The sequence below is a fragment of the Tinamus guttatus genome, unplaced genomic scaffold (genome assembly GCF_059628265.1).
Source record: "Tinamus guttatus ecotype Peru unplaced genomic scaffold, ASM5962826v1 Tinamus_guttatus_pri_ptg000056l, whole genome shotgun sequence".
Taxonomy (NCBI): Eukaryota; Metazoa; Chordata; class Aves; order Tinamiformes; family Tinamidae; genus Tinamus; species Tinamus guttatus.
The window spans coordinates 3,251,718-3,277,669 of record NW_028288590.1 but is presented as its reverse complement, the minus strand read 5'-3'; the positions used below and the strand labels follow the sequence as shown (position 1 = coordinate 3,277,669).

At 40.6% G+C, this 25,952-nt stretch overlaps 1 protein-coding gene across 4 annotated transcripts in view; it reads left to right on the top strand.

Annotated features, from left to right (window-relative positions):
* The first annotated feature begins 4,255 nt into the window (after positions 1-4,255).
* Positions 4,256-25,952, top strand: part of TOX (thymocyte selection associated high mobility group box) — a 210,512-nt gene continuing 188,815 nt past the window's right edge. For 2 of the 4 annotated variants that reach the window (XM_088540142.1, XM_088540139.1), the window contains exon 1: positions 5,498-5,682. In XM_088540142.1, the coding sequence (XP_088396268.1) occupies positions 5,503-5,682 (180 nt within the window). In that variant the 5' untranslated portion in view covers positions 5,498-5,502. Of the gene's footprint in view, positions 4,438-5,497; positions 5,683-5,902; positions 6,053-25,952 lie in introns of those variants that run through there. The other 2 variants (XM_088540140.1, XM_088540141.1) reach the window with 2 other exon arrangements.

The window sequence follows — 25,952 nt, the reverse complement described above, 5'->3', positions numbered from 1 at the left end:
TTTTAGCTTATCTAGACCTCCTAGTTCCCAGCTCAGCCCACGAAAGAAGAAAAAAAAAGATTTTCCAATTCAGCTATTCCTAAATATGTAGGAGAAAAATTCTCTTTAAAGAAAAGCCAACCTCATAAAAAGGACCTTGGGCGCCTATGTAAAGTAATAAACTATCATGACAGTCTCACATTTTCTTCTTCTGAGGAAAACCAAGAAATCTTATCTTTATAAGAGAGGATCAGACATCTTGTCTGGAGATCCCAAATAAAACTGGGTATCAGACACGTAAGACTAAGATTAAAATATATATATACTTATATATAGGGCTAGATTCTCTTTCACACTAATCTTTCACCTCTCTTTGGCTGACAACATGATAAATGCCTACTGATACTCTCCAGTATAGTAGACAGGGCTATTGAGGGATACATTCGGGCAGACAACAAAATAACTCATCTTGGACATACTTATTTGGGTTTATTTATTCTAATACTCTGACCATTACAGCCCTATATGAAAACATGCAAATATCTGTACTAGTTCAGACCAAGTTCGTGTACTGCCTCCAACAGTAAAGGGTGGAAGAGTGAAGAGAGGGCAAGTGTCTCTGATATTTGTCTCTTCCTTCCAGTGGCTTTAGCTCCAGCTATTTTCAGCTCAAGGAAGTCACGGATCCTTTTATGGTTTGTTTATTAATGGCCTCTGTAGGTCCCTTTGAAATGCCTGTTTGTGTTGTAAATATCTTGCATCCACAACAGTGGCCAGTTCACACCAGTTCTCCATTGCATGGAGAATACAACATAGCACCAGCAGAGAGTATCCAAAAGAATTGCAACTTTTTTAGTATCAGCAGATACAGGATATATTTCTCAAGGCATTAGTTCCTATTCATATAAGAAAAGCAATAATATTCTTCTCATATGCTGGTATATGAACCTCTGTCAAGACTATTTTGAGACATTCACTTGAATGCTGAATGGCTTTAAAACCTCAGTGCCCTTCTGAACAAATGTTCTTTCAAGTATTTAAAAAATGATTCATGCCCTTTATTCTACTGCAACTTTGTTTCTAGAAAATGTACCTACATGAGCTAAAATGCCCATGTTTGAATTATCCTGGAAATGGCTTTGCTTTCTCAGTCCATAGGCAGAAAATCTACAACAGTATTAACATTTTCAGATCCAGACCTCACAAATGCATCATCCAGGAAAAAAAAAAAAAAAAAAGAGAGAGAAAAAAAAAATCTCCTACAAAACAAAAGAACGCTTAAGAGATTAATAAACATAACTCTTGAATTTTTACCATTTTACGGATAACAGCAACAAATCTGGGTGTTTTTTTACCATCTTGATGATTAAATCATATATACATATAGTAGTAAAAAAATGTATAATGCCCAAACTCTGTGCCATTAAGTACTGAAAATAACCCTAAGTGTCATATAAGGCAAATGGTAAAGTTACAAATGCCTACAGACTAACTCCTAGGAACCTGAAACCTCATTAGGCAATAGCCAGCAATAATTCATATGAATAAAAATCTAAATCTGTAGGTTTTTTTATTGTCATATGTTGCAGTCATTTGGGTATTGACATCTTTAGCTCTGTATTAACCTAGCTGCACCTCAACGAATGCACCTGAATGTTTATCTAGAGAAATTTTTCTAGAATCAGTATCTTTATTATTTTTTTTACGCCACAGAAGGCTGAAAAATAATCCAGGCCCCATGAAGTTCCTGCAAAGCAGCCTTTCAATACAGAGCTTGCAATCTGTCTCCCATTCACTTTGTCAAATTATGGTCCACATATCAGCCATTTGTAATGGTGATATATCTATCAAGCATTATGTGGTAAGATTTCTTGCACGGGAAAGCCTTTTTTTAGGATTTTAAAATGTTCAGAAGGCCTTATTCTAAACATAACAGAATGAGTCACACCAAGCAAAATTAAGCGATTTTTAATTACATTAATTTCTTTCCCCTTGTTTTTTGGAGTTTCTTCTTCGTCGTATTTTCAAGCTTTTCTCCATGGCTATAAGAGATATAAACTTTATTGAGAAATACAAATGGAGATTCTTTTGTAATTGCATGGACAGAGAGAACTTGAAGGATTTTTTTTTTTTTTGTCACATTAAACTTAAATTGTGTTGAACAGATAACTAAGAATCTTCAGAGAGATTTTTGCTCAAACAATACCGTAAAAAAAAAAAAAAAAAGGCTTCAAACTTTTTCTCTCCAGAGTTTTTAGTATTACTTTAAGTATATTTTTAAGGTAACTAAGGTTTACTGAAGTGAGGTTGTTAGATGTAGAGAAGAGAAACTCTTCTCTGGAGAAGAGGACTCTTTACAAAATCAAAATATCTGAGACATTGATTATAAATCCTCACCCAAAAAGTGATTTGCCTGAAATCTGTGATTTTTCCCCCCTTAAACTTAAAATGTTCTTTTTCTTCCAATAATTGTGAGAGACTTTTGTGTGAAAATGTGCACTGCATTTCTTCTTAAAAGTTCTTCAGATTCCAATTGTTTTGTGATGCAAATGTTCATGAGCTCATGTGGTAGATATAAACATTCCTACTAATCTTGACTTGTTTGGAAGTCACCTATTTTGTTTTTATTTAATGGAGAAGGAAAAGGCATTCCTTTCTTTACATAAACAACTTCTTTGCATGGAAGTATTTAACTCTGGCATCTTTGTGGAGTCCATTCCCTTCCACTCTTTCTGCCCTGACTAAAACTACCAGTGAGACTCAGCAGGAAATGCAGCGGGGTTGTTCATGGTGTCCTGAAGTCACCAAGTCTCCCATTGCTTTTTCTGGCTAACCCTCATTTCCCCAGTCCACCCCTCTCCACCCTGTCACCGCCTGGATTCCCTGCCTTCGCTAACACCCCCAGTTTGCAGCTAATTCTGTCCTTCCTGCGTGGATTGCCCCTTTCCCTGACTTTTCCTTCCTCTGCTCTTTGCTCATCTCCATTTGCCCTCCATTGTTTTTCCTCACTCTGGATGCCCTGGGCTCAGCTCTGACCACAGCTGGCCTCAACAGACCACATGTTTCATGGGGCGTTTGCCCAGGGAACGGTCAGACCCAAAGTCCATATCACACCCTAACGCCCACCCTGGCTCTCTCCACCACACAAGGAGCCCAGCATGGCCCAACACGCTACATCTCAGGCCAAGCAACGCAGGACTGGAGAGTCAGAGCAGGACCGGACCCTCCATCACCGCGGCGGCCCTTCACAGCTCGCGGCCCCCCACCCTGCTGGACACGGCCCGGGGGCTCCGGCCCCTCCTCGCAGCTCGACGGCCGCGGCCCCGCTCAGCCCCGCGGCGCCACTGCCCCCCGCGCCGAGCCGGGCCGGGCCGGGCCGGGCCGGGCCAGGGCGGCGCCGCGCAGGCCGCGCCGCGGGGGTGCCATAGTAACGGCCGGGGGGCCGGGCGGAGCCGCGAGGGGCGGGCAGGGCGGCATGGCGGGCGCCGCAGCGCCCCCTCTCCGCGCCTCCCGGCCCCGGCCGCCGCCAATGGCTCTTCCCCCGCCAGCGCCTTTGTGTGAAGCGCAGCCGGAGCAGCGGCTCTGCCGAGCCGGGCCGAGCCGAGCCGAGCCGAGCCGGGCAGAGCAGCTATTGCCGCCCCGGGCCGGGCCGGGCCGAGCCGAGCCGGGCAGAGCAGCCATTGCCGCCCGGGCGGACCCCCATCCTCCTCCTTCCCCTCGGGGGTGCTGCCTGCTCCCGGCTGCGCTCCCCCAAGTGGAGGAAAACACCCCAAGAAAACAACAACAACAAAAACAAACAAATTAAAAAATAGAAGGAAAAAATAAAAAAGGAAAAAAAAGAAAGAGAAAAGAGCGGAGCGAGCGGCGGAGCGGGCGGGAGGGAGGGAGAAAGGAACCAACTCGGAGGCTCCCATAAAGAGCGGCGCGCGGAGCGAGCGCCCAGGCGCGGGCAGACAATAAGTCCTCGAAGTTACCTGCGCTGGCGCGCGCGAGGCGGCGGCGCGGGGCGCGGGCCGCGCGGCTGCTCGGCGGCGCTTTTTGGGGAGAGATTTCTTTTTTTTCTTCTTCTTCGCCTTCCCCCCCCCACCTCTCTCTCTCTCTCTCTCTTTACAAACCACAAACGGATGTGAGGCAGGGAAGGTGTTTCTTTGACTACTGAAGTCAGGCACCTCTTTTTTTTTTCTTTTTCTTTTTTTTTTTTTATTCTTCTCAGTCTGGTTGTGTGTGCGCGCACCCCCCCCCCCTTCCCCTCACGCGCGCACACACCCCCTTTTTTTTTTTTTCACGAGCGTTAATAACAAACAACAACAACAGAAAAAAAAAGGGGGAAAGGAGTTTGCTTGATGTTTTAGTGAAATGGACGTAAGATTTTATTCGCCACCTCCTCAGCCTGCAGCCGCTCCTGATACGCCTTGTTTGGGACCTTCCCCCTGCCTGGACCCCTACTACTGCAACAAGGTGACTCGTGTTTCGTGCCGTCCGAGGTGTTTCTCCGCGCTGCCGGGTGCGAGCCGGTGCCGCGGTGCTTCGCGCGCGGGGGCTGCGCTCCGGCCGAGCCGCGCACCAAGTTTCCCGGCGGAGCCGAGCGAGGGGAAGGGGCAGGGGAAGGGGAAAGGGGAGGCAAAGGGCAGCTCCGCCGGGGCCCCCGCGGCCGGGCCCCCCAGGCACATCCCAGGCCAGCGCGGGGGTGGCGGCGGTGGCGCGGGTGGTGGGGGGAGCGTTTTCCTTAACATCTTTCCGCGAAGCAGCGCGGAGAGGGATGTTCATGCGGGAGACCCGGTTTTCCAGGTCCCCCGGTCTCCTGCTAATAACAACAACGGCAACAAAAAGGGAGAGCGGCGTGTGCCGCGGACGCAACTCGCTGCCCCGCCGGGTCCCCGCAGCTCGTGTGCGGGAGCGGTGCTCGGCGGCGCTGTCCGCGGGCGCGCACGGCTGCGGGCGCGGCGTTTGCACACACAATAAAAACGGGTGACAAGTCCGTGCAGCGCGGGGGGCTTCGCTTTGTCCCGCCTGGGCTCGTCTCCGTAACTCGATTAAATCGCTGCAAACGCGGGCTCAGGCGCTGAGGGGAGGCAAGTTTCGGCTCCTCGAGCCCAGGGGATGGAGGGAGCGCGAAGCCAAGCGCCGGGTGCGATCGGGACGCGATGCCGGGCACTTTGCAGGACTTTTGCAGCCCAAGCGAGGGGGCCGGCGACAGCGGAGCTGCGAGCAGGGGCTGCTCTCCCTGCTGCCACGGCATGGGCTTTGCACGGGAATAAAACGCTGCCCACGGGAAATAAGCAGGAAGCGCGAGCCACCCGGGGCACTTCTCGAGCGCGCACACACCGGCACACGCGGCCCGGCGGGGGAGAGCGGCCCCCCGCGCGGGACGCGCCTGAGCGCCTTGGCGCGGGGGTTTGCGCTGCGCGGGGGTTGCGCTGCCCGCAGCATTGTTCGCTGCCGCCTATTGTGCGGGCGCGCTCCCGCGGCGGGAGGATGCGCCGAGATCCGCGGCAGGGCGGAACACGCGCGGCCCGGGCGGGGATGAAGCCGCCGCGCTCCGCGGGGAAGGTTCCCCGCATGGTCCCACCTACCAAGCGCATCGGGAAGGACCGCGTTCGTCCTGGCCGCAGTTCACAGGCGCTCAGTGGAGTTAGAGAATTCAGGGGTAAATCCGGCCCTTTGTGGTGGATGCCTAAGGATATTTCAGGAGGGATTCCAGAGGTACGGCTGTTAGCGAGTGCTTGGAGTGACTGTGCTTCGCAGTGTCTGCCTAGGCTGCCACAGAGAGCAGAAGTTTGTGCAAAGAGTGAACTTTGTTCCGTAGGGAGAGACCAAGTGCCCTCAAGCACGCGTGTGTGTAGTGAGTTTTTAAAGCGCTCTGAGTGGCCGTGAGGCTCCTACCCTTCCTCTGCGAGTTGCTGTTATTTTCTCTATCGCCTGTTTTTGTGAAGTGCAACCACAAAGCGTTGCCAAGTGCGAAGCTTGGGGTAGAATTAATGACCTAAACACCAAAGTGTCTGAAGACCCATTTGGCAATGAAACTGGACAAACGTTATTAAACCTATCAGTGATTTAAAGCTTCAAAAAGAAGGTAATGACTTGAATACACATTTCACTCATCATTCTTGAGATAGTGGGGCCAGATTTAATTTAAAAGTTAAATGCTTTGGAAAATCAGGAATTACTTCAATATATTAAATCATTTTCCAATTAAGTTCCTTAAATCATTTTTGGTGGGTTGCACTGCAAATCAAATAAATTAATTTAGAAAGGCATTCTCAGAATTTCTTTACTAGCTGGTTAAAGCTTCTTTTAAGTCATGCCATGTATGAGGGAGCAAACTGTTCTTTTTAAATGCAAATGAGACACTCATTCAGTAGACAAGTTGCAACTCTTCTATTTCACTTTGCCTGAACTGATAATGTACTTAAAAATGCACAGTCATAAGACATATGTTTTATGCTTGGAAAAGACTTACGAGGAATGGTTCACATAGGACACTGAGCATAGGATGAATGTCTCTATCAGACGTCTTTGCCACTGACCGTCGATTATGTTAAATGGACGGGGTAGGTTTGCTAGGCCCCTGAGAGGCGAGCGCTTGCTGCACATTTCATTTTTCACCCCCTTCACTCTCTGCCGTTGCCCAGCATGATTAACATTGCTGTGAAAACTTATCTGACTTGTTCTAAACATGTAGTCATGTTACAGTATTGCTCTGTCACTCATGTGCGCGCTGGGTGCGCGGGCCGTTTGCAGGGAGGCCCACAGAAATTTGTGTTCAGGATGTTTGCACTTGGCCTGTGCTAGGAAAGGAGGAGATGAGGGCAGGCGAGCGATGGATGCATCTTCTGGAGTAGAGTCTGGGTTGATAGTTGTTTAGCTGTGACTAAATGCTGCAGAATTCTTCCAGAACCAGAGCTTGTTCTTGCAAAGTTACCAAAAACTTACTTTGAGCGTGGATGCTGGATTTGTCCCTTGTTTTCATAGTTGGGGGGGTTTATTTAGGATGAATGAGGAAGATTTTCATAAACTTTGTGTGTACTTGAGCTGCCAATAGTTTGGAATGTATCCCGCAAATACTTAGGCTTTTAAGTTTTGTAAATGTTCTCCTAATTCTGGGTTTCTTTTCCTCATCAAATGATTGTTTATAGCATACGAGTGAGTTCACAAATCTGGAGCTATTGACAGTGCATTTTACAGCAGTCAAATGAAAATGCAAGAGTGTAGATTCAAACAGTCCCATCTTATCTGACTGTGTTCAGCTGGCGGCCTTTGTTTCAGGAGACTGCTTAGATCTTTAGTTTGTAAACCTAAAACAACATTCTCAGCATCTTAGCCCAACATTTCTCCCTGTGCTGTGAAAGCTCATTATCCCGAGCGTATATTGCTCTGCGGGCTTTTCCTCGCGTCGCTCCTGTTACCCGTGGAGGGAGAAAAGTGAGAGAACAATGCAAACAATGTTGGTTATGACAACTGTGCGAGGTATCTCTTATACAAACAGGCAGACCGGCCGGTATGTTGCTGCATGTAGGTCAGCCTTTGAAATAACAGTGGAGCTCTTAGGCTGGACAGGCAGATTTAGGGTTGAGGTTAGTCCTGGTTACCTCTCAGAGCTTGAGGAGTAATTGCATTTTGGATATTTACAGGCTAACAAGAGCAGTCTGCTCAGTTGAAGTTTATTTTAAGAAGGATCTCTTTCCTTAATTGAGATGAGTGTGTTATAAAAGAAATAACTTGCATAATCAGAGTGTATTAGTTCAATAGTAGAATATGGTCAGGGATTTTGAAGGACTGGAAGAAATCAGATTAAAAGTTCAAATGTTTACGGAGAGAGCAATAAATAATTTTTTTTTTGCTTTCCTTATTGAAGTGTCACCCCTAAAGATTGCATCTGTCAGTACTTTAAGAAAAATAGGTATATTTTTATACTTGAAGTTTTACAGTGTTTTCAGATATCTTCTCCCATAAAGTGCAGTTACATAATTATAATTTGACACAGCTAATGACTGGGATGCTGACCCCTGCCAACAGTGGGGAGAAAATAATGGTCTTTACTGCTCCCAATGGTTAGCTGTGCAGAATTATGCACTAGGTTCTTCTGTGATTTGCTACCTGATTCAAAAATAAAGGCGCCTACAACTCATATTTCTTGTACTCGCTGGTAGTTGTCAATGCAGTGGAAAAATACAGCCAGACAGCAGCGTTAAAGTGATAGACTACAGTTGTTTTTAAAAAGAGGGACACAGAAAAAAAGAACAAAAAAAAGAGTGAAGAGGAAGCAAAACTCACCAAAATGAAAAAAAAAAAGCAGAGTAATACTGGACAAAAGCGGATAGGGAGGTACAGTACAGTTCTTTGAATACTGCTGGTAGCTAGAATTGCATGGGCTAAAAATACATATATTTTCATACAGCTTTTAGAGTAATTTACTGTGTAAACTTAACCCCACCAGAGAGAGTACTCTGCATAAAATCCTCCATGACTGTTTACAAAGTGGACATTGTTTCCAGTGGCTCGCTGCTACCCGCTGTATCTCCGATATTCAGAAACAAAATTTGGGAAAGCCAGCACTCTGAAAGACAGTTGAGTTGTTGTGGTACTAATTTGGCAGAATTTTAGTTTATGCTGACATAATACATGCAGCATTTTTGTATTTTTTCTATTTTCCCATTTAGATAACTGTCCTGTCCCCTGCTATGTTAAGACCAGATTTGAAAAGTGTTGGTGCTTCTTTAGGAAGATATTAAACAGTGACATTACTTAAAGAAAAGGTTAAAAAGTTACAGTGTCGATCACTGATTTTTATAATAACCTTTAGTTAGTTTCAAAAATACTGCATAGAAAGAAGTAAGATGAACTTTTATTTCATGGGTGATTATACCTTACTGAGACTGCAGTCTCAGAAATACGGGCAAACCTCAAATATGTCTTAAATCCTTAAATTCCAGTGTTTCAGAAAAGCTGTCGTCCCAGTTTTAGTGGAATATAGAAACTGATTTATGGGTATGCTTTTGAGAAATCCTTGTACTGATGTGTTACCAACCCAAGTATTCACGACCATTCTGCCTTTTTTGGGGAGGGCCGGGGGGGGAGCGAACCTAAGTACTTGGAGAAAAAAATAGATTTTACTTTTTTTTTTTTTTTTTACCAGAAATGACATGTTTTATGTTCAGCACATTACCCACAACCAGCCTCTGATGAGGTCCACTAAAAAAAAGGGAAAATGACAGAAGATTAGGAATGCTGGATTTGAAAGGCGCTACGGTGGGGCGCCTGCAGTAGTGGTCGCGTTGAACCAACGGGCGGTCGCAGGAGGGACCTGCTGCTGGGCAGCCTGGGCAGCCTCGGTGCCCGCCGAATTCAGAGTGTCTTGGGGGTGGTCACACTTCAACAGGAGGAGCTGGGCACCCTCCTGTCCTCAGCTTCCCGTTTTAGCAGCACTTCTTCCTAACACCGCACAGAAGCGTGAGAAGATTATTTTGATTAAGCAAAGCAATGTCCACGGTATGATTTAGATCCAGTTGGGTATTTACATCTTGTATCGATGACAGATATAACAGAGTTGAGATCGTAGATGTAAAAAGCTTCCTTGAACTGCTCTCACAGGGACCTGAAAGCTCCACTTCTCAGAGTGAGAGGCTGGTGCCTGGACCTGTTCAGCCCATGGCTTCGGGACTTGGCAGCAGTGGCGATTAGTGGCAGCCTTATTTATTTTTTGAAGTGGACACATGCTCTGTAGATTTCTACCATGGGTTGCATACACTGAAATACTCATTTTAGCTGCGACTTACTTAACCAAAGTCAGATGCTTTTGCTGTTGTTATACAGTCTAGATACCAATTTTCTGCCCAAAGAGTAATTTCTCATTGAAAACACCAAGTTATAAACTACTCTAAAACATGGTTTATAACGGAAACGCCAACAGACTGTTAATTAGAGCAATGTTTCCATAATACTTTAAGAACTGGAATTCACATTCACTTGAATGAGATTTTCTTGGTCATAACATTTTCCCTACAGCACTGAGTTTGAAAATGGCAACCTTGCATTATTGCAGGGTGAGGCACAGATTTCCTAGTGTCAGCAGCAGTAACGGCCACCGAGTTCCACAGCAGCAAGTGCGCAGAAGAAAGTGTCTTCTCCTTCCCTCCTGCTCAAATATCAGCTTTCTTAGGGTTTTTTTTTTTTTTTTTTCGAGTTTAGGTCAGTAAATCAAGATATTCATGGAAATACTTAACTCGATTTAAATCTTCAGAGTTAAAATTGTTTTCAGAGCAGAGATCTTGCTGCTACAGTCATTTGTAATGTTTGTGGTTTTCTTTTGCTTCTTGTGTTTGCAGTATGTAATTTATTTTTAGCATTTGAATTTCATACCGTTCTACTAGTGTTTATATCTTATCTTTCAAATGCACATATGCTAACATTGGTTTTGAACTGTTCACTTACTATTTATTGCTGGGCTGATATTAGATTTGATGTAGACTCTGGTAGTATGGTTTCCTCCCAAGAAATACAGTGCCTTCTAAGTTACAAAATATACTTGAATTACATGAGCATCTGACAAATCCAGGTTAGTGAAAATGTCAGAATATTTTAGCATTCATAGTGTTGACTGTTAAACCTCTCTCTAACAATCAAAAGTGGCACAAGCGGCTGTTTCAAAGGTCCTGCTGGCTAAGCATGGAAATAGAGCTTTTGTCTCCAGCTTTTGTTATTGATGATCATATGATCTTAAAGTTTAAATAGAAGTTACCATAACTGGAATATATTTCTGTTCTATTAAGGAAATCATCAATGAACTTCTTTTTTTTTAAATATATATTCAACAAGAAATCAGAACTCTGGAATCAGAAAGTGATAACCAGTGCTTAAGGAAACTAGTCAGTAAGGGAGGTATGCATAAGTACAATGTGAGACATGGCAAAAGATTTATCCAGACAGTTTCTGCGAGAAAAGTTAAAAGATTATACGTACGTATAAATTTCTACTATAGCTATACTACTATGTTTGTGTATACACACATATATTTCTACTTGATTGCATATTGCTTATTTTAAAGAAAGTGAACTCACTGTGAAAATTCGTAAAGTCTATCCTGTATTATAAGTAGCCAGCTGAGAACTCGTATTGTGGTTGCAGTTACCAGAAGTGTCAAGGCTTGTGTTCATGAATAAGAGAAAATATTTGTTCTTTATACACTCATCATGTTAGTTAGCATCAACCTGAAGTCATGATAAATAACAAAAAGAAAAATAATGGTAAAACCAGAAGATAACCTTTGAAAAAAGTATAATTTATTATTTGGCGGACACAGTCGTGAACATTAGTCATAGAAACATGAATATAGTAGAAGCGTAATATCAAAGCTAATGATTTATTTTATGTTAATGACTTTCTGCTAGGGCATAAAAGACTCCTCATAATGGACTCTCAGTGCTGTGTTCAGTTGCGAAGGCTAATGGGATAATTTTTCCCCAAATTAAGCTTTTTGAAGTAAATTATGGTGTTATTTTTTCAAGTTAACTCTTGAAAATGTATTGGCGAACTGATCTTTTAAGAACTCCTTATAGAGAAATATAAAACATTTTTTTTCTTCATTATCAGTTTTCTTAATTATGTTGGAAATGACTATGTTTTATTATAGTTCTGAAGTGCAACATTCAAGATGTGAAAGTCATTCACGTCAGTGGTTTTATCATAGTACAATCAGTTTTTGAGGCAAGGTTGTTTTTACAGATTAAACAAAAGCAGAGAACATTTTTTTTCAGTGTCTTAGCCAGTAATTTGCTAAATGGTAGTAAAACTTGTAGTTTTGCACTGAGAAGTTTTTAAAATCATGTTTACAATTAGTTATAACCAACATTATATTTCAATGAGAGATAATTTGCCTACTAACGTTCACATAATGTGCTAATCATGTCTAGTGGTTAATAAAGGCCTCCTATCTCCCTCCCCTGATGGCTATAAAAGGCTATTATGCTCATGGCAGCAGTTCAGGTACAGCTGCTGTGTGTTAATAATGCATCATTGTCCCACTAATAAACACAGCAAAGGTCAGTAACCCCAAGCACCTAAAACACCTATTCTCTTTCCAAAATATTTATTAACACCTTAATAGCGTATCTATTCATTTTAGCTGGGGATTATATCAGTTAATGACCCTCGTGGAATCTGGCGCGTTAGGGTTTCGCAGCCTGCATGCTGTGGTGGGCTGCAGCCCCCCGTTTGCCTCCTCTACATTCGGGTCTGCTCCAGCTTCTTGAGTTGCTTTGCTTTAGTTTAATTTGTGCTTAGCATTCCATGGTCACTTCATGATCAACTTACTTTGTGACTTACTTTGTCATTTTCAGTTTTCGCTCAGCTAACTTAAGATTATATTTAGAGACTGAATTTTCTTTTTTTTTTTTCCCTCAGTAAAGATTCTTTAAGGCAAATGTAATTATGTGGTTGTGTAACACATGCATTCACATATGTACACATGCACACCCAGAGAGATGGATATATATATATATATATGGATATATATCTGTAAGCACACTTCCTTTAGGTTTTGTTCGTAATTTTATGTTAGTGACTTATGTTTTCCTTTTCAGGATGGATTGCTGTATTCATAAAGGTTTTTTAAAATGCATTTTCTACAGACAAAGAACATATTCACATGGGATTTCCATTTTGCCAGGGAAACATGCAAATCAATAGGCCAGCACTTATCTGCATTAAAATTAGGTATACTGTAATTTATGGGCACAGTGATATTGTATTTCTCTTGCATAGCCTCAGATATTCTTTAAGGTAGCCTGGCTATGTGTCCTTAGAGAAAAGCAAAAGTGTTAATTGAACAAAATCTCATTTTCTCATCTTGTAGTATTGTCTTTTGTTTTCCGTTACTCATTTTGAAAGCCTTATGTTTTCTTTTTGCGCCATGTGATTTACAAACAAATGTTCAGAGGGCAGAAAAATACAACTACACTTCCATCAAGAGAAAGGAAAAAGCTTAACTAGCTGAAGGGTTTCTATGTGGTGTAGCACATAGCTTCAATGACACATTTGTCATGCTTTAAATATATAATGCATACAATAAAATATGTACAGGCACAGTTGTGATATATGTAGTGTCTGGCTCCATTGCTATTGTTTGTAGTCTCTACGGTTGTCATACGTTGTTCTTTGCACATCATACCCTTACAGCAGAATTTGACACAATTTCTAGCTTTCAGTCCTGCACCATTTTCATTGCACAATATACATGAGTTTGACAGGGTGTGTTGAGGACAACTCTGGCAAGCAATTGATATTTTGAAGTGGCAAGCGTTTCAGCAGCTGCCTGCTTGTGAAAAAGGAATGATAAGATATACTGTATTGTTAGTTTCAGGCAAAGCATTAAGGTTTAAGCTCTGTAAAAATGTACACATTATTCGTCAGTGGTGAAGCAAGCCTTTTATGTTTTTTAGAGCTTAGCTCTCTGGCTGATGTGAACTAGAATGACATTGGTTTAATGGTCAGTAAATGAATAGGAGTACTTTGAATTTGAACTGCTGCCAATTTTGCACCAACAAAGAGACTGACAAAAGAAAGATTTTACGTGAAAGCAAAGCACAAGCAATGTTTGGGAAGGTGGGGAGACGGGGAGAGGAACCCGACAGAAATATTCTTTAACACAGCCTTGTAAAGATGCAGAAATTGTTAAAACACATTGATTTTACATGGCTCATCAGCTACAAACCTAAGCTGTTTCATCTAATGTTCTTTCAAACCTGTTGTATACACATAGTCTTTCAGAATATATTCATATGGAATTTACAGTGTGTTTTTCTAAATACCACACTGTGCCCCGGAGGCCTGTTGGCAGAACATCAGAGTTGTCCACTGCTGGAGTTCCCAAGTCTCTCTCTATCTGGTAGTGGGAAATTGTAGTTTAATCAGTTATGGCACTTTCAGTGTGTAACATTCATTAGTAAGGCAATTTGTCATGACTGTTAATAGTCAGGATGCATCTGCTCTCTCTTCGGTTACAGAGCATGATAAGTAAGAGGCAAATATTTCAATATCTAATAATATTAACATGTTTGAAAACTGGAGTTCAAGGTTAGTGCTCAAAACACAAACAAGCAGATTAATAACAGCTTCTTTATTTTTACTGTTTTACCTGCTATTATGAGCTGTATGTTGTCTGATTAGGCGTTCAAAAGTAAATGTGAGCATCTCCAGTGTTTAGCAAATACTTTTTTGTGTGTGTGTGTGCTATTTACTCTATTATTATTAATTAAACATTAAGATATTTTCAGAGTTGCTCCACATGATTTTCCTGTAATGAAGTATTAAATGTATCATTTTTTTGGTGGTGCAGCTGTTTTACAGTGTTCATTTTGTGGCCAGGCACCTTAGAATGCTCTAAAAGATACTCTTCAGTGCTTACCAAATAGACAAAATACAATCAGAAAAATGTCCTCTTCTCTCTATAAACCAGCTTGTAATCATTGTTCATTGTTCTAAATATGAAAGGTTAAATTGTTTCCTACAGGCAGGAAAGGTTAGAGGGTTTTTTCATGTATATCTGATAACCCTCATGTATTACATAATACGATAGCTTCACACACAATAGCTTTGTGACACATTTTCATTTTTAATGAAAGCCCCCCCAAATTTTAACATGATGATTTCTTTAGAAACTGAACCCAATCTTGGTAAAATCTGTTCTTGCTAGTAACAAAAGCTGTTACTGTTTAAGTTCCTGTTCAGCAGTTAGTGGGTACGCTTCACTGGGTGTTGTCAAAAAGGCTTTTCCCTTGATTGACAACCCCGTAGGAATGTGAATGGAGATTTTAATTGCATATCATGTGTGCATATCAGAGTGAGTGGATTCACTGACTCTGCTTAGCTCCATATCTCTACAGGTCAGCCATGCCAGCATACTTTTTTAATAAGCAATTGATATATTTCCCAAAGAGAAGCAAAAAGTGCATGCAACTGAGCTATAAAGAAAAATATTCCCCTGATTTTCAGAAAAAGAAATGTGTACAATAAGTTTGCAGAATTTTAGAAACAAAATTAAGAAGTATTTCAATATATAAATTCATTTCCATTGTAAGCTGCCCAAAGATTGCTAGAATATGTTTTTCTTGTAGCTGAGAAGTGTGTTTGTCCTTCTACTTTTTTTTTTTCCTAAGAGTACTTTGAACAGAATCTGTCAAAAAAAAAGGCAAAAAGAAAATGAGCAAATGAGCAAATGGAAAATTTTACTGAGGAAGACTGCCCTTCAGTCTTGCACCTTTATGGAAGATACAGAGAGATGGCAGGGGCTTCTTTATATGTATGAGTGATAAGAGGCTTTTACAGACATGCTGGCTTTCTTAAACATACTGGCCATGCAATTTTGGCCAAACTTTTACTTTAGTGGGAAAGGTAAATACCTAGGTAAGGACTGGTAGATATATCAGTTTTGAGCCTAATAATTAGACATGGTTTTGGTATCAACTGTAAGGGAAATTTAAATATTATTTTCCCCTAAGAACAGTAAATGATACATCATTGCAAAGTAGCACTAATAACTATGCTTAAACATTTTCCGTAGCAAGGAGGATTACAAGTGAGAATGACAAAGCCAAAGATTCATTATTACGAATACTTACAAATTCTGATGTCTTGAGTTAGATTCCAAGTTTCATTTTACATCAGAAACCACATCGTTGACTGCCTTTTTTTAAGACGATAAAGCAAAAGCAACTGAAAGCAGAGCTACATTACAGTTGTGGGGAACTTTTAGCTGAATTTGGGTTTCGTGCCTGTACAGAGTCATTGAAATCTAAAGCAGGGGGTGATAGTTGCACTTTTCCAGGAGGACCCCTGCCAAGGAATTGTTACTTAGTCAAAAAGGTTTTCTGCATTTGTCAGCGCCCAAGGAAGAAAAGCAAACTCGTTGCCTTTCTGCCCTTGTCGAGGGGCCGAATCGCAGTTTCGGTTTGCACGTGTGTTGAGGGTGGGAATGGAGGACGGGAGCCGCTTGTTAAGCTGCGAGGCCGCTAGGCCGCGACACATCCCCTTGTGGCACATCCACCCTCTGTGCGACGCCAGCTCCTGTACGAGCCTCTTAACTCTCGCCTTAACTCTAGGCTAACCTCTATCTCGGCCAATTATGTCTTGAACGACAATTAACTCTTTGTAGTTAAAAAAATATATATGTAAGAAGAAAACCAGGACTCTGCTTTATTTCTGGTGAAGCAAAACTCTTGGTTCTGTTAAGAGCTGACACTCCCTGGGATTTTCAAGAGTTGCAGGTAGAAAATAGAGAGGAATGGCGAATGAAAAAGATAGTAATCTGATGGCAGGATTCCTTCAACACATTCAAGTTGCAGTGCTAGGAGCAAAGGCATCAATGAGGAGCCATAGCTTGCTGGACATCTGAAGGTGTTTGTGCATAGATGGTGTCTGGGCAAAGTTTGGTGTCTTGTAAGTTTGAGACCTCCGGCACTTTCAGTTTTCACAAAACGTTTTCTAGCAAGAACGTCTAACATTCTTCCTGGATTTGGGAGCTCTGCAGACCTGGTGGTTGTGATAGGAAGGCCACAAAGCATATGCTGAGTGAAAAAAAGAGTCTTTTCCAGTGGAGATCCTTCCAATTGACAGTGGAAGCAAAAAGCTGCCAGAAGTGATTTTTTTTTTCCACAGGCATGAAAAGAAAACTTTTAGATTGTCCAACATTGTAATGGTAGGCTCATCCTTTGGTGAAAATCAGGGAAGACCCTGAAGCTGTAATTTTGGATTAACACCAGGGCCATTTTTGTAAGTCACCATAGTAACTCTTGTAATAATGCTGAGGAGATTACACCATTGCTGTCAGGAGGACTTAATTTGTTCAGGACTTTGTTAGGTTATGAAGTCAAACACTTTTAGACTGAGAATGACAGATTTAAGGATGTCTTGATTTTGTTCCTTTGTGTGTCACCGTTGGCAGAAAATGATGAAATGAAACAGTGGATGTGAAAACAGGTGATCACACCATTGCCACTTTATTATAAACGCAGCTCAAATGGCATCTGAGTTCAGGCTTTCAGACAGCCTTAAATCTCTCATTTTCCAACTTTAGAGCTCTTGAATTTGTAACACAAATAATGATTTTTCGAAAATAGCCCTTTTTGTGTGTGTGTGCTGACTATCTGGATTGTATCGATGACATTCGTAGCTATTGTCTATCAGGAGTGCTTGAGTCTCTCAGCACTGCAGCCATGATTTCTCTGCTGCTGTTAGTAGAAGGGAGAAGCAGGAGAGTTTTGCTATGGAGAGCAGGGTCAGGATTTTCTCTGGCTAGGAAACTCTTGAGCTCTGTTTCCTCTCCTTTCTTTCCATGGATACTTTGATGTGGGCTATCACGAGACGTGCTTCTGTTTTACAAGTTTCTCCTGTTTACAGGAGAGTACTTGGGTTTGGATATTATTTTGTCACAATGCCTATGTTTTGCCGAGGAACCCAAGTATAAGTTAGGGATTTAGTAATTTTCAACTGTTTATATTCAAACAAAACCCCAAATAAAAGGCACTTTTTTATCTCACTGCCTTTTCTTCTGTTGGTCTTCAAATATGTGCTGCAAATTATGGAGCCGGTTCAGTTTATTTAAGACTAAAAATAAACTAAAAATACTCCTTGAGCTCCAAATACAGATATTGTGGCCAGAATTAATGTGCATGTAGTTAAACATGCAGTTATGAAATAGGAGAAACCTATATGTGTCCTTAGTATCATACATAGTTTCTGTGCTTATACAGATGTGTGAAGTAGTATCTGTATAATGTATGTTCACATTTAACACACTGAAATTGTGTAAATTAGTTCTAGTAAAAGCAGAAGATTTAATATAGAAAAATGGATTTGTCCCCTAATGATTTTCTTAGAAGTTACTAGGAAGTTTTTCCTGTATATAATAATGAAAACTCAGAAAAAAATATTTTTGAAATGAAAAAAAAAGATGTTATTCCACTGAATCTGTTACAGTTTTAGGAAGGCTCTTGTTCCAAAGGACTTTCATAGAATCATAGAATCACAGAATGCTGAAGGTTGGAAGGGACCTCTAGAGGTCATCTAGTCCAACCCCCTTGCACACGCAGGGTCATCTAGAGCATGTGGCACAGGGCTGCGTCCAAGTGGGTTTTGAAGATCTCCAGAGAAGGAGACTCCACAACCTCTCTGGGCAGCCTTTCTTTCTTTCTACTTTCTCAAGTAGAATCTTATATGGGAAATACTAAAGGAGCATTCTCTAACGTGGCTGTTTTTATTCACACTTTTCAGAAACTGAAAATGTAAATACTTGTATATACTACAGAAAAAACTACATAGAGTTTTTAATCAGGAAATCTTTGGATAGAGAAAATGACAGAAGTAAGAGGAAGACTGCAGACTTTTGGGAACAAGAAACTAATTGCAAATTAACTCTACTAGAATGGAAGAAATGGTGAAGTTTTCCATCAGACGGGGAGTTAATGAGGAGCTCAGAGTCCAGATAACTCACAGAGTAGGTGGCCTGAGTGGTCTTAGTCAAAGCTGGACATCATTTCCACTAGGCACCCTGTGAACCCCCACATAGGGAACAGCTCAGAAAATATTTAACTGTTAAGGAAAGTAGATGCCGCTGGAGGGGCTTAAATTCTCTATACTCTCAGGAGAGATAAGGGATACCTCTTACAGACTAACTTTCATGGGCAATTCTTCAGAGTGATTCAGAAGTCCATGGTTCAAACACGTGATAACAGACCAGATGTTAAGGAAAGCAGTCAAATTCAGACTTACATGACAGTGCAGTTATTAGGATTAGGACTGATGAAGTTTCTGCTTGGTTTTAAGTGTTCTATGAACGTACATTTACAGGAGTTTTTACGGTGCTTAATGCCACTCTTTTTCTGTACTCCCATGGAGACTGACTCCAAGCAGTGTTTGCTGCCTCACAGAGCAGGCCCCAGGCTGTGGAGGTTTTCTGCGTTTTGAAGAGCAGAGTACTTTGTGCAGTCCGTGAAATGTCATGTTGGCTATTCCATCACTGCCCTCATCTGCTCCTTTCCAGACTTGCTGTTCAACAGGAGCCTTGATGTCCTACTGCAGATGTTGTGTCTTTGCCAGCTGATTTACCATCTCCCTACAGTCTTTTAAGAAACTAGAGGCCAAAAATACCAGGAAACCCTGTTATGACAGTTATGCTGATGAGGTGGTGTAAGAAGAGTAATGGGGAAGATGGGGAAACCTCCCAAAAGTAGACCTGCTGAGAAAAAGATCCATGACTAGCTAGAGGAAGGAGGTCTGGAGAAACGCACAATGTGTTGCTGTGGTACCGCACGTCCATTCCCCCCCAGCTCAGAAGACTGCTCCTCTCTGCATCCCAATTTGTTATCTCTTAACTAGGATGAAGACTTCATTTTTCTCAGCAGCAGGTCTTACTTCAGCCCTTTTCTAGTAGTTCAATATTTTGTGCCTGTAGCTCTTTAAAAAAAATGGAGGATGGTGGGGAGGGAAAGACAAATTTTGCGTTGAGAGTAATTGGGTACAAGCAGCAGACTAGTGAGATATTTTTTCCCTTTAGGACCTCTCTACAGTACTGTATAAAGAAAATTTTACTTTTATTTTCCCTTCTCCTCCTCCTTTACAGCTGCTAGTTGACTGCATAGTTGAGAAGCAGGCAAATGAATTTTGCTGCACAGAAATAGTTAAAAGAAATCATCCTAAGATTATTAACCACACCAGTGCTGGTGAAATGAAAGGACCTACTTATGCCCACAGAAGAGGGTAAGAGAAAGGTCAGAATTAGAGCTGGCCATGCCATACTTAGCTTGAAATTTCTAGTTATGGCAGCATATTTTGTGTATAGGGTTATTACTCTTTGGCAAGCCCTGCTATGTCTAAACACTTTTGGGTGGGCTAAGGATGAAGTTTCAGTTTAACTCTGAATTTCTTGCTTTTGTGGTTTTAAACATTAGTTTATAATAACATTTCATGAGCATCAATTTTTATGGTACAGTTCATTTGTAGAAAAGGCTATTTTTACACAGTCGTAGTGCTAATAGACATCTTCTACATTTGGTTTTAAAAGGTGAACTCCATTATGTTTTTCCTGACAAAGCAACGTATCACCCAGGAGACAGAACTATGACAAGCTGTTTGCAGAATAATTCAACAAATCTCGTATTTTCTTAGTATTTTGTCCCATTATCCCAGAAAGGAATGGAGTTATGAGTACCCTCACAGTGCTGCAGTGTGTGAGTTGAAATACACTCTTGAGTATCTTATTGCACCAGTTGTGTTGAACTGCTGATGTCTGTCACCAGTCATTTCCTACTACAGTCTCCTGTTCTTATTATTGTGTATTTAGACTCAGTGCAGCATAAATATAAAGCTACTCTCTTTTTAGTGTTAAATTTTTAATATATTTCAGCATTCATAATGATTTCATTAGAGTACCGAACAGAAATAAACTTTATTTTTTGCAGAGATGCCACTGCTTTTGAAAGAGGACCAATTTATTTGCTCTCTTGAAAAAGCATGTGTACAGTACGCTGTGTACTCTGCTGTGTGTGTATCTGTGTCTCTAAATTAGTTTATATCACCTCTGTTATAAAACTCCTTTTCTCCACCACAACTCTGAAATTGCCTTTCATACTCAGTGTAACCTATGAATTGGTCTTGTGAGTGAGTCACTCGAAGGTTGTTGTTCTTTCCTTATAACCATTTTTAATATAAAGTACTGTGCTCTCTGTTATGTCCATCTTGTTCAGATGGAACAGTGACTGCTGAGATGGAAAAGCAGAATGCAATATCAGAATACATTTAAATGTAATAACATATCCAGAATCTTTCTTTTTATGGCACAAAAATAATATCTCTCCTTCCCTTATTGCTACTTTGGCTTTTAGAGTCTTGTGGTACTAGAATTTTTGAACCTCAGGCTTGGCCTTGCAGCCCTTAATCTAGCCAAACTTGTCCAGAGGAGTTTTGCTCCCTTTGAGGACTGTGATTTGGCCTTCTGTCAACTACATAGCCCTATATTAGATATGATTTGTTCTTTAATAAAGATTTACATGGGTTTTGTCATTCTAAAATACTGTGCACATTTCTTGTATCAACAAAAAGGGACTCATGAGCTTATTTTTCAGGATTAGTGCACTTTATACATACTAGCCCTAAAGAAACTTTCCTGAGAACAATAATTTTATTTTTGTTGTTGTTGTTTATGAATATTGCATTTCCTGTAAGTATATGTGCCTTTCAAGGTCCATCAAAGGCAAAAGCTTTAAAAAGCCAGTGCTAACAATTACGGTTTAAATAACACAAAGCTTTAAAAAGCCAGTGTTAACAATTACGGTTTAAATAACACGTGTAACTTCATGTCCCTCAGTTACAAAAACGGCGGCTAAGATTCAGTTGACTCACTCTTTCTTCAAAAAACAAACAAATGCTAGTTATCCCTGGGTGTTTTTTCAGTACAAAAGGATGTCTTATTAGAAAGACAGAGGTACGTGCAAGCTGTAAAACTGGGCTAAGAGATAAATGCACACGCTGATAATCCCTGCGATACTTTCTACAAGATTCCCTGCATATTGTCCCTTCCAGTAACCAGGATAAGCGGTACTAGCAGTTGATAGAGAACTTAAGAGGTTGAGGGAAACGGTCATGCCTGAAAACTTGTTTTCCTGTAAAGCTACGGCATGACTTGCTCATTCTGCCCGTGCAGCCGTGTGTGGCTCATCGTGTTGCCAGGCTCTTCTCTGCCCCTCGCATGGGGCATCTCTGTACCTCCTTGAGGGCCAACGGCTGCCACTGTTGAAAAGCACCATGTTTTCTTTCAACCCATTTCATCATGACATAAGTCAGTACATAAAATTAAAGAAACAGTATGCTTTTTTTCAATACGTAAATGTTGTCCAGTGTTGCCTTTGAGCCGTTTCTTGACCTGGTTTTATGTTACAATTTTGTTGCTATAATCTACAGCAGCTTGGATGATGTGAATTTATGACATCCTGACTCTTCTGCAGTAACTTCCCATGCAGGTACTTTGTGGCTTTGTGTAAGGATACTCCTCTTTGAAAGTGGTCTTGCATTATTATTTCATGTGCAACCTTTTTTCCGTGCAAGTTTCTGTGAGCTGGTCTGATTTGCTATGTATGAAGGCTAACAAGAAAGCCAACTTTTAAGTTACAGAAAAACTTTCCATGGGCTTTAAACAGGTTCTGAAAGTGTGCCTTAACCTTACACAAGAATTTCATGCAAAACAGTGAATACACTTCATATGCTAGTTTGGTAGGGACTAATCTGTCTTTGTGCACAGACCTCATGTATGCATCTACCTTGGGTATATTTGGAAAAAGCCTATAGATGCAGTATTATGCAAGTAATGAAACATCTTAAAACTCGACAGTGGATGCAATCCTAACAGCGAAGCGTTCTACTTAAATATAGATTGAATGTGATTTGGCCCTAGCAGCCCTGGCTAACTGAAGTATGTAACAACCATCTTAGTTTGCAGCAGTTTAAATCTGTCTTTAAAAGTGTTTCAGGAATCATTTTAAAGTAGCATAAGTCTGAAAATATGAGATGTACAGAAGGAAATGTTTCTGTCTGTCTGAAAAATCTCTATCTAGCTAGAGGCTGCAGTGATTGTGAAGAATGATAGTATCTATCTCAGCTATACGGTCTGCATTTTTGACTGTCAAAATTTGCATGTATTTAATGGATTGAACTGTTTTAAAAACACTGTTCTTAGGATACTTGTCAAAATATTTTCTATGACGGACAAATTTAAATCTAATTAACATATTCATATTTTAAACTTATGGGCAGGTTTGGGTTTTTTGTTTTGTTTTGTTTTGTCCAAAGAACTGAATAATTTAACATATATATCTCAGGTCTAGGTTGAATTTAGATGATGTCCAGTCAGAATAAATGTTACTCATCGATCCAGCTGTACGTAATCATTCACTAATACTCTACTGAAAGAGTGAAGAATATGTTCTTCACTGCAATCTCAATAATTGTGGAAATCAAAAAGTTGTGAATAATAAAATGAATATAAAATTACATCTGATATTTGTCTTTTGTGTAAACCTGTAACACTTATAAATAAAGGTAAAAGAGCAGAGAGGCCAGACACTAAATAAGACGACATCTGTATAAGCTATGTGCAGAGTTATGAATAATCTTTTGCCAGTTTCCCCAATAATTCAGTACAATCAAATACATAGACATAAGTAATGTCATGTAATACCTTTTTTTTTGAATCAACAAATATGCCATGGCCTTGAATTACTAGCAGTACAGATGTGGCTGATAAGCTCATTAGCTGGAAAACTGATCCCATAAAAGTGAAAAGTTAGATCTTTAAACGAATCAGATGAAAGCAGAACCTTTATGTTACAGAAATAGAGTTTGTCCAGGTGCTACTTTACCTAAATTAGGACAAGTAGTTAATGATATGTTAAAAAGAAATATGCAAGTTTAGCACTGATAGACTTCAGGCTCCAGGTTGGTCTACTAACAATGAGTGGAGTAGAATTTTGGGTTAAGGAAATGGCCTATCAGCATTTTCTTTCTTCAGAAAAATTTCAGGAAAGTACTTTGATATCAGTGATTAAATTAGAAACTTATTTTTGATTGCAGCAGAAGACTATATTGCTTTCTAAGGATAAAATAAAGGTAAAGCTTTGGAAATTCAAATGAAAACAGGCAGAGAGATATTACCTCTAGCCTTTTTATTTATTTTATTTTATTTTTGCTCTGTCCGTGATTTCCAAATTTATAAAATGTGTGTAACATTTTATTAAAAAAAAAAAGATGAAGTATATGCTTGGCATTCAAAGCCTGTGTATAATGAATGATACCTGTAATTCATATGAAGGATGTCTCTAGATATGGAGTTTTCGAATGCAGAACAACAGCCAACGTTGCTAATGGGGACCCCTGCCTATTCTTCGCTGAGGTAGCTCGCATGTGTATTAGTTGTTCCGGTAATGTTGGGCTGTAGTCTCTTTGCACTGCTGCTCCCTAATCAGTCCCAAATTTCTGGATGAATTTCCGTGAATTGGGTTAAATTCACATAGGCAAACTGCATTGAATCTGTGTATAAAATGTCCAGCATATTTTATAAGGTCGATGTGCTTGTTGGATTAGGTTTGTGGCAGCAGACTTTATCCGAGGTGTTTGTGGAACCGTGATCTGTTCATCCAAGTCCTACCTGTGCGGAGCTGATGGTGTTTCTGTGATGGGGACATTGGGGACGCCCGGTGGTCATCTGGTGCTGGCATGGAGGAAGTTATAATGCATATGTGGGTCCTGCTGGGATGAGTGGCACATGGGTTGTCAGTACTTGGAAAATGGATAGCAGTTGGGTGTTTCCTCTTCCATGCTATACATTTCAGCTGAAACTTTAGTAGCATTTGCAGTGTTCAGGTATATTGAATGAAATTGATACATTTTGTAACTTGGCCTGCTTTGGTTCAGCACTCATAATATATTTATATGCTGGTAATATCCATATTTAGTGCTGTATAAAATAATAACACTATATTTATTAAATATCCTAAATCTATAACTCTAATCACTGTGCTGTTTAATTTGGGGCTAATAACGACTTGCCAGACTAATGTGTAGTCATGTAGTTGGGCAGATGTACAAAAATGTCATTAACTTGTTTTGATTTGCAGGCAGTGATGTATGTGGCGATGCCTGTGAATACTCCTGCTTTTCTTACACCACCACTACCTCATTTGCCAAATATGGCTATGATCCTTTGTCCATGTTAATTGAGAATGGCATCCTTATTCATCATGTGCAAGGGCTTTCTTTCAGCCATTAAAATGCTGTCCAAAGACTGCTCAACTGAGGAAAACTACAGAATAATACAGAGAGCTTGTTTATCTGTTGTTGTAAGCCTTCTGTTTTATCCGCTTGTAATAAATGGAAAGAGGAACTCTTGTGTCTGAGTGCAGCGCTGTCGCTAAAGAACAGAAATTCCTTTTGAAACATCACCATTAATAATTGGCCCAGGACTTGCCTGAAATATTTTCATCAGCAATGTCTCTGTTCAGTGTTTCTTCTTCACTTTTTTTTTGACCTTCTGAAAAATAGTGAAAAACACATTAAGATATTTTACATTAGTTGTCAAAAACTGTGTTTCTTTCTTTGATAATAAAGGTTTCCATTCCTTGATTAAATTTATGTTTATATTTGACATTTTCCAGGGATGCATAAATTTGTATGACAGTTAGAGTCTACATACTCTCAGTACCTAGTGCCAGCTTGAGTTGAATTTGGACACATCACATAAATAAAAGTGGTTTTATGTTTCACCTTCATCTGGTAGGTGAGCACTCCACCTTTTCTTGTGAAACATAATCGGTTTTGACATGGCAAAATTAGATCCTGGCTATTTATTATCTGCTGAAATCAAAAACCATAACTGGGAAAGCATGTGGTAAGTCCATTGGAGCAGCTTGCATGCAGAGAGGAAAAGGGGAGGCATTCCAATTTTATAAGCTCAAGGTGATTTTCCCTAACACCTAGACCGTTTTAATTAATTACCCTGAAAGATTGAGTAAATTATTATTTGAATACTTTATGGCATTACATGTTAACATTTCAAGGACAAAGTGCTGTACTTTGCTTTTCAACAATGCTTCATCTGTCAGAATATATCTTCTGAATTTATGTAGTATACTGCAGTGTAAAGGGTAGTCAGAACTTGAGTACTATGAATTATTACAAGGAACCCGAGTCAAATATGATCTACCGAAATGGAAGCCCTAATATTTATGGACACCTGCTAAGGACCCACAAATTAAGAAAACCACAGATCTTGCTTCTTAAGAATTAAGAATTTTTTAATCTTTCTATGACATGAATTCTTACTCTTTCTGACGTGAAAGGATAATCTGAATGCCATTAAAATCTTGGTTGCAATATGGGTACGGGCTTTGCTGCTAATGGCATTTCTGTGAAGTGCAGCTTGGCACATTTGCAGG